At 41.3% G+C, this 13,935-nt stretch overlaps 1 protein-coding gene and 1 long non-coding RNA gene across 6 annotated transcripts; one reads left to right on the top strand and one right to left on the bottom strand.

The window, feature by feature from the left end:
• Nucleotides 1–35: 35 nt before the first annotated feature.
• Nucleotides 36–13,199, bottom strand: LOC133211587 (neuropeptide Y receptor type 6-like). 5 transcript variants are annotated; one of them, XM_061352072.1, is made up of 6 exons: nucleotides 12,272–13,199; nucleotides 6,022–6,082; nucleotides 4,972–5,438; nucleotides 2,458–2,549; nucleotides 2,322–2,354; nucleotides 36–1,357 (listed from the first exon to the last, which is right to left on the bottom strand). In XM_061352072.1, exon 6 carries the CDS (start codon nucleotides 1,340–1,342, stop codon nucleotides 218–220), a length of 1,125 nt encoding a protein of 374 aa, XP_061208056.1. In that variant the 5' UTR covers nucleotides 1,343–1,357; nucleotides 2,322–2,354; nucleotides 2,458–2,549; nucleotides 4,972–5,438; nucleotides 6,022–6,082; nucleotides 12,272–13,199; the 3' UTR covers nucleotides 36–217. The 5 variants fall into 5 exon arrangements, with proteins under 5 accessions (XP_061208056.1, XP_061208054.1, XP_061208053.1 ...); XM_061352070.1 differs by lacking the exons at nucleotides 6,022–6,082; nucleotides 12,272–13,199 and adding an exon at nucleotides 4,851–4,881 and having other exon boundaries at nucleotides 4,972–5,389; XM_061352069.1 differs by lacking the exons at nucleotides 6,022–6,082; nucleotides 12,272–13,199 and adding an exon at nucleotides 1,844–2,020 and having other exon boundaries at nucleotides 4,972–5,389.
• Nucleotides 3,510–5,945, top strand: LOC133211591 (uncharacterized). Its single transcript, XR_009725239.1, has 2 exons — nucleotides 3,510–4,230; nucleotides 5,386–5,945. It is a non-coding gene; the product is annotated as an uncharacterized LOC133211591 (long non-coding RNA).
• Nucleotides 13,200–13,935: the final 736 nt, after the last annotated feature.

The raw sequence follows: 13,935 nt of genomic DNA, 5'->3' as shown, positions 1-13,935 counted from the left end.
ATACTCTTTATAATTCATTATTATTAATCTTAGCACTCTTGGAGGTGGTTTTATTAGCATTAATACCATCGTAAGAGTGTGCCTATGGGAGCATAATCCTCTTTTTGCTGAACTAAATGCCAACAGCATCCTCTAAACTCAGTGATGACATGATCTAGACCTACAGAAAGTGGTCATCTGCACCAAAGGGCAAGACTTCAGAACCTGTTGGATTGTTCTAGATCTCCAGAGGGGGATTATTTAATTTCAGAGATCCCTTTGATGCGTCAGTTTGGAGATTTGAAAGGGCAATGTTTTCATATACCTCTTCTGACGCTGAGCATCTGCAGTGCTGAGCTAATACTACCAAGTCCTTCTGAAAGTTCTTGTTGAGGAACCCATAGAAGATGGGATTGACACACGTTGAGATCATGGCCACGAGGTGGCATATTGTAAATGCTAGATTATGATTACAGCTCATTAGTGCCTCGTAGTTCCAGTCAAAAACCACATTGAACACATTGAGAGGCAACCAGCAAGCTGCAAAAGTCACAACAATTGATACCAACATCACGCTAATCCTTTTGTTTTCACTCAGTCTGTTCTCATTCTCTCTCATCCTGTCTATTTTCCCGTGTCTCCTTCGAAGACATACAAATATCCTGAGATAACAGATAAAAATAAACCCCAGTGGGAAGCAGTACTGGAAAACCAGCAGACTAGTGGTAAAAATGAGTCTTTCTGTAACTGATGGCCATGCTTCAATACAAGCAACTTTGTTCTTGTAGAAATCACTATGGAAAGACAAGTGTTTGAAGGGCTCATCAGTTAATTGGTGAAATATTAAAAAAGGAATGGATATTACAAGGGAAAACCCCCAGATGAAAAGAATTCCCCAGTAAGCATGTGAAATATTAGGCTTCCAGCCACGGGGGTTCACAATTAACTGATATCTCTCAATAGCAATCAATACAAGTGAGAAAATGGAGACTGTGACAGATATACTTTGTATGAAGGAACTTATTTTACACATAGCTTCCCCAAATATCCAATAGTCCATTAAGGTATATGCAACTGTGACAGGGATACACATGATACAGATCAAGACATCTGATAAAGAGAGGTTGGCAATCAGAATATTGGTGACGTTTTGAGCTTCTTTCCTTCTTTTTATTATAACAATCAGGCAAAGATTTCCAAAAAGCCCCACGATTGTAACTAATGTGTAGGCTGTAATAAGCAAGGATTCTGCAAGGAAGGAGGGCTGGCACGTGTCAAAGTTCAAGAACTGAGAATAGCTGATGTTGGAGATAGTCTGATTAGCCAGAATCTTGCTGGGGTCCTGAATGGCTTTATCCATCATGAAGCATTTCCCGTCCTGTGAACAAAACCTAGTGTTATTTAGAATGTACTTTGTATTAAGCTTTCCAAGGCAATGATTGACGTGAGTCTCTCGTTGCAGTTGATGCCCTTTTTTTGTTAGTTAGTTTAGTTTAGTTAGTTTTCAGCAAATCTAATTACAGCACTGGGGAAGCCAGTGGTTGGGTATTAGTGGTTTTGTGTATATAGATGGATGGAGGTTGATGCAGGTTCTGCACTGACAGTGTTACAGACCTGTAATGATTGTGACATATAAGAAACAGCAATGATAGCTCTGATTAAACTTGTGTGAACGTTTTGCTACAAATCCCCCTTTACAACTGTCGACAAACTTTGCTTTTCAAAATACAATGTCTGAAGATCTGTGTCAGCCAAAGATTTAGCAAGCTTTAAGGAATTCCAATGAGGATAATCTGTTGCTTTTCCATTATCAAGAAAGAATTGGGTTCTGCCATCATGTTGCTAGCTTAGGCATCACACTTACGTTGTCTCTAGAACTAGAAAGTGACGTGAGCTAAAATCCCAACTCCCTCTGGCTTAATCAAAATGACGTCTGATTTAGCTTATGGGATATTCAACACCCCAATGAATTACATATTTAAAGGAGTCTCCTGTTCTGCTTGTGTATTACAGGTAGTATGTCCTCTTTGCTCAATGTAATCTGAGACAAATATAAAGCAAACAGGTATCACCTCAGTTACACACACAATTATTGCCATATCAGTAGCTGCCAAAGGCTGTCTCATTTCCCTGCACACCATTCACAAGTTTGACATATGAGACCCCCAATTGATTCCTCCTTCAATTCACACTTGAACATGTGTCAAGCAACACTTCTGATATTAGTACAGTTCTGTTGTTATGAAACTGCTATTAATGGGAAGAATTAGGTTCAGCAGAGTATCTCGGTGGGTTTGAATTTCTCACTGAGGAAAGAAGTTAATCTTAAATGAAAGGCTCACCAGCTTTCTGGCCAGAAAGAGGTTGTTTCCAACCTGGGAAAGGAAAAAAGAAGGATGTAAAGCATTACTTTTGAACTTGAAACAAGGGATAAGCAGGTTCTATACATCCACCTTTCAAAACTCAATTGTAACTCACCTTAATTCCTTTTTGAAGTAGGAATTACTGGAAAACTAGCTGGCAGGAGGTCATGCTTCACCCCTAGTAATAAATACCAGAGTTTTGAGAGGCTGTGGAGAAAGGAGGGTGAAGAAGCAATAGGAAAGCAATAGGAATGCACAAAAAGAAGGGATAGGTGGATGTTTCATTATTACTAGAAATAACCTGCTTAGGTGTAGAAGATTTATCAACCTTTTAATAGAAATTATTTCTAATTATTTTATCTAATTAATGTTATATATTATTAAATTAATCTATTAATTTTAATAGATTAATAGATCAGGGGACTGGAGCACCTCCAATATGAATATAGGCTGAGAAAGATGGGGCTGTTCAGCCTGGAGAAGAGAAGGCTGCGTGGAGACCTCATAGCAGCCTTCCAGTATCTGAAGGGGTCCTATAGGGATGCTGGGGATGGACGCTTCATTAGGGACTGTAGTGATAGGACAAGGGGTAATGGGTTAAAACTTAAACAGGGGAAGTTTAGATTGGATAAAGGGAGGAAATTCCTGTTATGGTGGTGAGGCACTGGAATGGGTTGCCCAGGGAGGTTGTGAATGCTCCATCCCTGGTGGTGTTCAAGGCCAGGTTGGACGAAGCCTTGGGTTGTATGGTTTAGTGTGAGGTGTCCCTGCCCATGGCAGGGGGGTTCGAACTTCATGATCTCAAGGTTCTTTCCAACCCAAACTATTCTGTGATCCTATGATTCTGTGATTAATTAATAGTAATTAAATTCCTTATTTAATCACTAATGAATAAAACTGTTTGGTTGCTTGCATGAGGTTAAACACCAAATCCAGGGTTAAACTGGCAACTATGATTCTCTAACTATTTACCCCCAGGCATTGAAAGAATATTCCAGCTAGATTTACACCCTGGACTGCTTTATCCTGATACTTTTGCAAAAGAAGTATCCAAACCAACACAACCAGCTTTGGAGCATCTATTACCACTCTCATTCTGGTTGAAATATACTTTTTAAGTACTGTAGTCATGTTGGGGTGAGAAATGGCAGTAGCTATACATGTGGACCTGATGTTCCCTGCTGTGACTTTGTGGTCAGGGGCCAACATTAAGCCTAAGTCTCCCTAAATAACCCACCCAGCATGGCCACAGCTATATTGAGGGCATGGCACAAAACCTGTACAGTCATGCTGCAATAGCTGTTGAAGTCTAGTGGCTTAGATAGACTTTGTAGTCCCTTGCAGGTGCCCCTGCTTCAGTAGGACAAGCACAAGAACTATGTACCCTACAGCGTGTGCACCAGCTTGCAAAAACTCCCCTCCTAATGGGTCCATGAGAAATGAAAGGGACTCTGAAGCCAGCACAGTCACAGCCTGGAGAAACCAATGCTGTGGCTGGGCAACAGCACCTTCAGGTGATACTCATCCTATAATCCACTTTTCCCTGGAGCAGCACTAATTGCCTGGCTGGATTTATCAGCAGACAGAAGGATGCATGTGCTGGAAGGATAAGAGGCCAAGCAGTGATAAATGTCACTCTGATGAGCTTTGCAGCCACTTCAGATGTGTGAGGGTTTAAAGTCTGGCTGCTTTATCCCAAGGGTGATCTTTCTCTTTGGTATTCACCTGACTCGCCCAGATCTGAGCCCTGCCCTTTGAGGAAAGATCAGGTGTTAGCAGGGGACCTGGCTTGGAAGCAAGACAGCTTCAAAGACAAGCTCTGCTCTTCCCTGCTTTCTATGAGAGCAGGAGAAGCTGTGGGGACTCAAAGGACAGGAGGCTGAGCCAGGTTTGTAATATTTTATGCACTATTTGCTATGCCTGCTTATTTATCTCCGCTTGCATAAGATGGTTTGATGGGAAGTGATGAATGTCCTCTCCCAGTAATTCAGTGTGGGTGCAGGGCTTCTTTGGCACTTTCCATCATTAGGCAAATGGTAGGTAGAGCTGCCTTCTGATCAGCTCACTCAGTAGATCAGCTTTAGGCACACTCATCATCTACATTGTCCTTTTTTTCAGCAAAAAGCTTAATTTAATGTCACTGTTTGGTTTGCACTGTGAGCTAAAAGTGTAGCTTTAGTACATGTCATCCTGCAAGGCAATTTAAACATTTCTTTGGCAATAAAACTATTACACTTGTCCTGTTTAAAAATCTGGAGTATTCACAGCATTAGGTAAATAAGGTACACAAGTACTTACTGCAGCATGATGAACTACATTGTAATACATACTGGCATTGGTTTAAGCTAATAAATACTAGTGGGATCAGTATCCTTGAACTACAGCTGATATCAGAGCCGGATTGTTTAATAAGAGAACCAATTACTTCCATCCATAATCCATGCATTTGGAAAAAGATTCCTTACTATACTAAGAGTATATGATGAGGAAATGATAAAATTAACCTACTCGTTTCATTCCTCTGGATGCAGAAACATTACTGAAACATGCATAAGCAAAAGAAAGTTAAAAGCAGTGTCTAAAATTCAAATGAGTTTTAAAAGGCTTTCTTTGCTAAGTATTTCCTTACCTATGTTAAAGATGCATAGTCCCATCCCTTCAGAGTGACCAGTGAATATTTCAGTTGCAAACATCATCTGTTTATTCAGTTCCAAAGTGGTGCACAGATAAAATGCGGAGGAAACTTTCTATTCAGTTTTAAATACAGGATGTACAGACTACAACAATCCTTCAAAAGCTGTATTTCAGTAACTTTTGCCACAGTTGCATGGATTCTCTGACTTCTTACCTGATGCAAAATTCAAGTCAAATCCACACTGCCTTTACCAATTGATCTTTTCCCGTTTTGAGTTGGTTACCAAGCCAGCACACACGTCTCCTTTGTGCATGAAAGGATCGGAAGCAAAGCCATCTGCTGCTAAAGCAATACTTAAACTCCCCTTTCTTCTCTTCCTGAAACAATCCACACTTCCACTATTTCCAGCTGCGACTGAATCCACCGGTCTGTTGGGAGGCTGCTGAGGAATAAACCAGGCTCTGGAATCCAGGCAGAGGCGAACAGCGATGAGCAGGGAGGAGAAAGGACCAGGAGTCACGGGGATGGATTCCCTCCACCCTGTCAAACACCTTATCTTGCCATTTCATTTTCAATTATCTTATCTGCTCCGCAGTGCAAATGTTTTCCCTGTGCTGGATTTCATACGTAAACATCTGCAGATGGCTTATTGCTTTCTTAACTGAGGGAGACAGGAAAACACAGTAAGCTGCCTGGAAAGGGCATGCACATCTTATTAAATGTATTATTTGCTCTACTGCAATTAAGATAATGGTATTTTCATTATAAATTGCTATTTTAGCTTACACTCCAGAGATATAAAAATCTTCCTGAAAAGCGAAGCATTGAATATTACACTAGCACATATTGAAAAGGGGCTTTAGTATTATCAGCTTTTCCAGTAAAAGCCCAGTATAGCTTTTATAGTCCCTTGTTTATAAGAATCAGCATTTAACATTTCCTTATTAAATATTTAGAGTGAATGTTTATGGGACAGGAAAGGAACTGGTTTATTCTTAGGATGTGCTATTTGGTACATTGCTGTTTAAACTTCTGAATTCCTACCTGGGTCCTCTTAACCCCCAGTATCTCAGTCTCATATGAACCACTCTGTGGCTCTCCAGTACTAGGAAAGGCAGCAAATAGTCCAGAGTTAGAATGTGTTTGTGTGGGACAGACTCAGGAAAACTAGATGAGAAAATTCCCTATTAAATTAGAGAAGTAGGAACCTTCAGACAAAGCATTTGAGAGCACTTGAGTCTGTCTTACTGGGTCTTGAGTGTTTTTTGAGGGGATGATTTTGAAAAGCAGTAGGATTTGGGGGATGAATGAGACTGATGCTGTAACTAAAGTGCAGGTAAGAGCTTATTACCCCCAAATATTGTTAGTTGTCATGCTTGTAGTTGTCATATAGAGGTGGAGGGAGCCTCTGAGATCAGATGAACCTCCTGCTTCTAGTATGTTTGTATCTGTTCATGCTGTGTTTGTCTAGCCTGTTTTTAAACACCTGTGGTAATCCAAAATTAGGTATTCAAGTGCCTGATTTACTGTTAGGAAGACATTGCCCCTAAAATTTCCTTCATTTTAAGCCCATTGCTTTATATTCAGAAAATTTAACCAAAATGCTACAATCCAGCAATGTGAATGGACTTTCCTAATAACATTTCTAGCACTTGCTGGTTTTGATTATGTCAAAAATACTGGAACAACAAAGCTTTCCCAATGTGCTTCAGAACTGCTTCTGGTTGCAGTGTAACCCAGGAAGTTGATCAGGACCTAAACATGCAACATCCTAGGTACACATCAGAACCAGCCATAAAAATGCGTTATCTGTTTATAAAGGAAATAAATTGAGAAAATTAGATGTTCTGATTCCATTTATACATGTCAAACAAAGGGCAGGCTGCTTATTTATACAGACCTCTGGTTCTAATATAACACTGTATGCAGTCCTCCTTCTATGGGAAGACTGAAGTGTTTAATGTGTGAACCCCTTGGTTTTACATCCATGTCAATCTGCTGCGTTCTGTGGCTTTAGTTCTGTTGTAACCTGGTGTGAATAAGGTCACATCTGACATCAGAGGCTTCTGGGTGTAGCAGCTCTTGGTCTGTTTATGCCTGATGTCAAAGGTATGTATGCAAAGTGGAATCTATAGCCGGGTAGGTAAACGCTGTAGTGCCTGTTTGTAAAACAGGCTGATGGACAGCAGAATTGTGTTTGCTTTATATAAATAATCAGGATATTTCTAAATTGCTCAATATTAAATGATGAAAAAATAGCCTTTATCAGTAGACTCTGATAACTGACGGGGAGGCAGGACTGCAGCTGTAATGGGAAGCAAACTTTCTGCATAACCTGATAACAAAAAGTTAAAACATATTGCAGATAAAGCTGCAATTGGCTTGGCAATGTCCAGTGTGAATTTAGAAACGCTGCCTTGTGGGGTTTCAGCAGTTCAGAGATGGCTCTATCATAGGAAATGGTAGCAGTTGTGGGATGATTTTAAGAGTTTTATTAGGGATTTCTGTTGCAGTTTGCAAAGCAAACAAGGGAATAGGAAACCTCAAAAGTGTGTTGATTGTCACTATACTGAATGCCAATCATTAAATAGGTTATCACCTTAGCACAATCATTGCAATAAATGCCTGATCCTAAAAGCCTGCCAGGCATGATATTCATATAGAAATCAATTGGAACATGTTTTCCAAGCATCTGGTTGTACAGCAGCTTGAGGCATGAGCTCTGCTTGTGTAAATGTTCCCAAGCCAGTTTTAAACCAGGCAGCAATTAACCATTACAAGCACAGAGCTTGGGGCACTATCATCTAAACCAGCCAGCTGATAGTAAACGGGGTCCACATCTCATCTTCTTGCAGTAAAGGTATGCTATTACTCTGGCTACCGGGTTCTGGCATCCAGACTACGGGCAGTGTGGAAAGTCAGGGTAAATGATCAGGTGCCATAATAAACAGTTTTTCAGCTTTAAGTTTGCAACTTTTGTTGTGTTGGCAACAGTCTGTTGGTGAAAAGATTCTCTAACATGCAAGTCCTTTGAGCTCACCTTTTGCTTTGGCTTTTACACGATTCCTTGCTGAGCAGGAATTGTTGCTGGTGGCTGGGTACTCTTGGTGCAGCTCCCTTCTTCAGAAAGCAAGGTGTAGTAGAGATGTATACATATGATTTCTCAGCTTCCTAGGTGTAAGAGTTCTTTAATAGCAGTCTGGCTAAGAGCTGGCTCAGTGACTCATAACACCTGTGAAGGATCTGGAACAGTTCTTCCTCATAACTATTATTCTTTATAGCACTTCAAAGAGGCACAGAGAAAGAAGCAAGAATAATTGGAAATCTCTTATGTTAGTGTCAGATGTGCTAGATGGTGTCCATAAAGTAAGATAATATGTTATGATGGAGGAAAACCACAGCCCCTTCTCACTTTCCTGCTTGATGGAGAGATCAACTCCCTATTTGTCTTCAGCAAATGGATTATAATATGACCAAACTAGCAATATCTGGATGCCAGCTATGTATGCACAGTAAATACGAAGAAGGATTGATATCTGTGTGTAAGTGGGTGCACTGCTCCATAACTTGGCAGTTTTTTCCTAATTGGAAAAGATCATAAAAATCACTTGGTTTCACTACCTGGAGTTTAATTCTCACTCCATGGTATTGCATAGCTCTAGAGAACGGCTTTGCAATATCCTTAAGGTTTCATTCTGGTCCATACATCTCAATTTAGGTCATGCCTATAATGAAAAGTCAACTGTTTGAAAATGTGCTTTAACTTTAAATGAGTTACTTATAATAGCATGTTCATTTAAAACATATTATGCTATGAGCTTTCAGCTGGCACACAGTTGAGATGAAGATCGATACTCTCTGGTTGGAAGGTTAGCATCTTTATTTTTGGGTTCAGCCAAGTTACTTTTCTTACTGAAAACTAGATAAGATGTGAGTAATTGTAATAGGAGTGTGACAGCATTAATTCAGACTGTATAATAGTTTCCACTGTCCAAACCCTGATTCAATCCTTTGTAGCTCTCTAGAACTTCTCCAGCTGATGTTTCCCCAGAGTCATCTCTGCCAAAGAATGAATTATTCCAATAGCTCATAGATTTTGGGGGAATATGATAATTTGTATCTCTTATTTTTTATTCTACAGCACAGTGAGCACCAAACCCTGCTGTTCTCATGCCACAGCATCTTTCACTGTCCTCATGGTTAGTGAAGGAATATTTAACTAATCAAAAGGGGTTTCCTGTTAATCTCAGTCTGTTTCAATGTCCCTGCGTGTTTCAAACTGTGATGACAGTTTTGCTTTTCTGAATGAAAAATATGAATTCTAGGTTGCTGTTTTGTGTCTAGAAAGCCTGGCTTTTACGCACCTAGTTCTAAAACTTCTTGAATAGCAGGGATATCTTACAGCTAATTTCAGGTACTTCATAGCATAACTCTTCCTGCTGTTTGCAAGCAAAGCTGAATATCAGTCATGCAGCAGCACCACAAAAAAACCCCACCACCCTACAGAGGCTCTGTGAACAAGAAATAGATGGGAACTAGGAATAGGCAAGGGAAAAAAAAGCAAATAGATTTTAAGTGGAAAATACATAAAGAAAGATTTGCAGATGAATAAAGATCAGAGCATGGCTGAGATCACTGCTGGCTCCAGGTCTTCCTGTGGCAAAACTTATGATCCTGGTCTGCCTTGGACTAAGATACAGTGAAAGATGTACCCTCTTGCATCTGTCCCAGCATTGCTGGGTTCTTTGATCCTTTACGACGAGAAGCTTGACTTTTGAGATGCAGTTTTGCTGTCTTACTTTCATCCTATCACTGCAAATTATGACCTGATCTTATACGAACTTTTAGGAAAGAGAAGAAAGGAAATCATCAATTATGACAGAAAAGTGAAGAGATGAAAGAGGAAAAGAGAAATTGAGCTTCAGAGAGAAGAGGAGAGAGGCAGGATTTAAGGAAAAATGGTACTGTAATTCCAAAGAAAAAGATGTGAATTCAGTTCTCTGATGTCTTTCTTCTTCACCCTTCACAAAGGTGTGTTCCTCTCTTTCAGCACACTCCCCCTACAAAGGGCTCAGGGAAGGCTTTGTTCAGTAAGATGAACTTTTGAAACTACTTACTGAGAAATAGTTCCTGTGAGTTATTCTGTAGTTACTCTTTTTTCCTGTAGAATATCTTATATTGTATTAAGCAAATAAAAGAGAGGGGCAATGGTTTATTCCCCATCTGAATTTGCACTAGGGAGAAATCTTTATCCTGAAGAGTCTCATATTCAAACTTCAGGTAGCAAAAGACTATCTAGCTTTCTCTCAGTGCATGTTCATCAATCTTTTCAATTAAAAGCCTCTCCCAACCAGTGCTAATTCATGCTAGCCTCAAAAGTGAGATCACAGGTTGGTGTTTATGTGGATACAAGTGCAATCAGCAGAACAGAGAGAAAGATACATCTATTGCCAAAAAAGCAAGAGCTCTCTCAAGGATTGTTTTATCTCTTTTAAGTTCTTCAGACTTTCGGCTAAAGCCAGGGGCCAGGATGGGGAAGTCGGTGGTGCTGCTGCATGTTTTATTAAATATGTCTTCCTATGAATTGCAAAATTACTCTCTGCCTGAGGGGATGATTTAGGTAGGAGGGAGGCTTCTACAAGTCTAGTAATAGCTGTTTGAAATGAGGAGATTAAAAATCCTTGCCTGAAAGTGTGTGGGTCTCAGAGTGATTGGGATAATGATGGTTGAACCTGCTCTATTTCCAGCCGTTTCCACCTATGTATATTTAGAAAAATCAAGATGAAATCCGTATCAATGATAATGTTCTTAGTCTGTTGAAAGGTAAAACCAGACCTAAATCTAGAACATTGCACTATACTAACCAGACATACAAAAAGTCCAGTTGATAAACTTCAATTGTTTTGAAAGAGTGAGTCAATACTTGTTGATTATGGAAGCCAGCCACACTGATACAGGCTAGATTAAAGAGGTTGAAGCAAATTAAAAGCGTATGACTTTGTGTTTCTACAAGGGTTTAGATGATTAAAATATTACTTCCTTAATAATTGATTTTGTATGAGCTTTTACTAACCAGTATGTGATATCACAGGAAGCCTAACCCTGGAAGGCACTGTTCAGCTGCCTGTTTTATGATCTCTTGAGCAGTGATGCCCTCCTGTGGACTCTAGGTAGTATGAGTTCTACTGGAATAACTGGAATATTTCACACATAAAAATGCCATGGGTTTGCTTCCAATACTCCAATGCCAACTAAAGTATCCCTAGAAGCCCTTTAACACCATGTATTGTTTGGCCAGTGCCTTTCATTTGAGAAACACATTTTCTTTAGGTGATGATACAGGTGGAGCTTTTACCTGTGTTAGAAACTTAAACTGCTTTTGCAATGAATTTTTATTCTAAAGGTTGCTATCACAGTGGAAACAATATAATGCTGTGACTGCCCTGTCATGAGGGAAAGGTATGTATTTCCTTTTCAATGGCGTGTGCCTAAGGAATTTGAAATACGTATTATGCATTTACTCATATGTAGTTAAAAGCAAATTGAATATGTGGTGGAGAAACTGCTGTAGGTGTTGGGGTGTTGTCTGTTTTAGCAGGCTTGTCACATCCCACGTGCCCAGTGTGAGATTCGTTCTTTGGTTCTGCACTCACGCTGCAGTATAGAATCATAGAATAGTTAGGGTTGGAAAGGACCTTAAGATCATCCAGTTCCAACTCCCCTGCCATGGGCAGGGACACCTCACACTAAACCATCTCACCCAAGGCCTCGTCCATCCTGGCCTTGAACACTGCCAGGGATGGAGCATTCACAACCTCCCTGGGCAACCCATTCCAGTGCCTCACCACCCTAACAGGAAAGAATTTCCTCCTTATATCCAATCTAAACTTCCCCTGTTTAAGTTTTAACCCATTACCCCTTGTCCTATCACTACAGTACTTGTTGTAGGTCGCGCTTGCAGTGGCTGACGCAGCTGTAGAGGGAAAAGGCACATTTCAGGAGCACGTAAAGGCACATAGTTCATAGGAATGTGTACAACAATGACCTGGCATGCTGACCAGGCATGAATCCAACAGAAACTGGAGAGGATTGGTTGGAGTCTCTGTGGTGGCTCAGGTGAGCTGCTATGAGTCTGTGGGATATGTGCAGGAGGAACTCCTGTTTAGCTGACTGGGACAGCCTGCATTGCTGAAGCCTGGTAGTATGTGTCAGGGCACATGTACACGTGCAGTGAGCTTGGCCCTTCCAGTGTGGGGACTGAACGTGAGTCCATGAACTACATGAGGTCACTTACACGGTAGCTGGGAAGGGACAGTGGACAGGAGGACACCAAGTCAAGCAGCCCTTGGCTGTTCTGTGGTTATCAGAGGAGACATTTCTATCTGCAAGACATGGGTATATGTATTTTAGAGGTGTTTTCCTTTCATTAAATCAACCAGTCAGAAGTGCAAACAGAAAAGGAAGCAGTTGGGCTGTGTTTTATACTTAAGTTGTGTCAGGGATTTGCTCACATCTTTAAGACCCTCATCTTCTCCTGCTGAAAGGAGTGACTTTCTTTGATCTCTTCCCTGGCCTACTTGTCTGTCTTGCATTCAGGGAGAGAAAGTGAGTCATAAACAAGTGTTCTGTTCTCTCTGCTACCCACTGAGGCCAGAATTAGCTCCTCTTAATGTTTCTTCCTTTCGCTGTAAATTATTAAGCGTCTATAAAACTCTCGTGGGTTATTTTCTCTATGAAGCAGATATTAATTCATCTTTGGAAGGGACACACAGTTTTTTACAGTAAGTGGTGGGCAAAATGTATTTTTGTATTTCCTGTAATTGTAAGGAGCTTGCAGATGGCCTCTGGGAGGGAGGTCTTTGGGTCCTTTTTAATAGAGTGGGATTTGTTTGTTTTAAACCCACAAGTATTCCAGTGCCATTATGGACATATTCTCTTCTCTAAAAATAGATAAAATTATGATGTCCATGCATGGAGATAAATGGATCTAAACACATGACATCTTTCCCTGTAAGTGGCTGTCACACAGAGACATTTAATATTCCTGTCATATTAATAAGTTGCTCTTAATACCTGGCTATAAAAGAATTCAATTTAAGAAAAATCAGATTACTCTACTGCAAGCATTAATCCTGGTGGTTAATGGTAATCACAGCTTCTTAGCCTGAAGCAGGAAAACTTGGCCAGCTGATAGAAATGAGTACAGATTTCACCAACAGTGTTAATCTCTGGTATTGACACCACCTGAAGAGGAACACAGAATAACCTTTGTGTGGAATGTTCACTCTCTCTGGACTTCACCTGGGGCTGTGCTTAACGACCCTTGCAGTGCAGCCAACGTCACGCTTGTGTCTGTGAGTCTCTATGGGTGCCTTTCCACAGGAGATGATGTGATCCATGGGGGTGTTGCAGTTCTGCTTCCTTCCCCTCCTGCCAGCACCAGCACTCGTGGGATCATGCAGAAAGCTGAGGCAGCTGAACCTGAGCCCTTCTTCGTGATAAAGTATTTTTGGCTGTTTCGGTTCTTTGAAGTGCATCCCTGCGCGTGAAGCCCGCATCCCTGCGCGTGAAGCTCCCGTCCCTGCACGTGAAGCGCCCATCCCTGCGCGTGAAGCCCCCGTCCCTGCGCGTGAAGCCCGCATCCCTGCGCGTGAAGCGCCCGTCCCTGCGCGTGAAGCGCCCATCCCTGCGCGTGAAGCTTAGTGACACTGGTTAGTGGTGGACTTGGTATCTTGAAGGTCTTTTCCGACCCTATTGATTCTGTGTTGGAAAGCGGGACTAACGCTAACGCTAGGAGGGAGCAGACAGAAGCTGGACAAAACGGGGTGGATAAAACCCCCGACGAGAGGCGTCGCTGCCCGTCAGGAACTCTCGGCCCTGGGATGCCGTGCTGCTGGGGAAGGTGCGAGGCTGCGGCCGGCAGGGGCGGAGAAGGGAACGCGGCCACGAGGTAAGCAC

The sequence above is a fragment of the Neopsephotus bourkii genome, unplaced genomic scaffold (genome assembly GCF_033783945.1).
Source record: "Neopsephotus bourkii isolate Nb327-2 ecotype Australia unplaced genomic scaffold, CSIRO-AGI_Nbou_v1 NB_620, whole genome shotgun sequence".
Lineage (NCBI taxonomy): Eukaryota > Metazoa > Chordata > Aves > Psittaciformes > Psittacidae > Neopsephotus > Neopsephotus bourkii.
The sequence above is the reverse complement of the archived record's forward strand: the minus strand, read 5'-3'. Positions and strand labels throughout refer to the sequence as shown.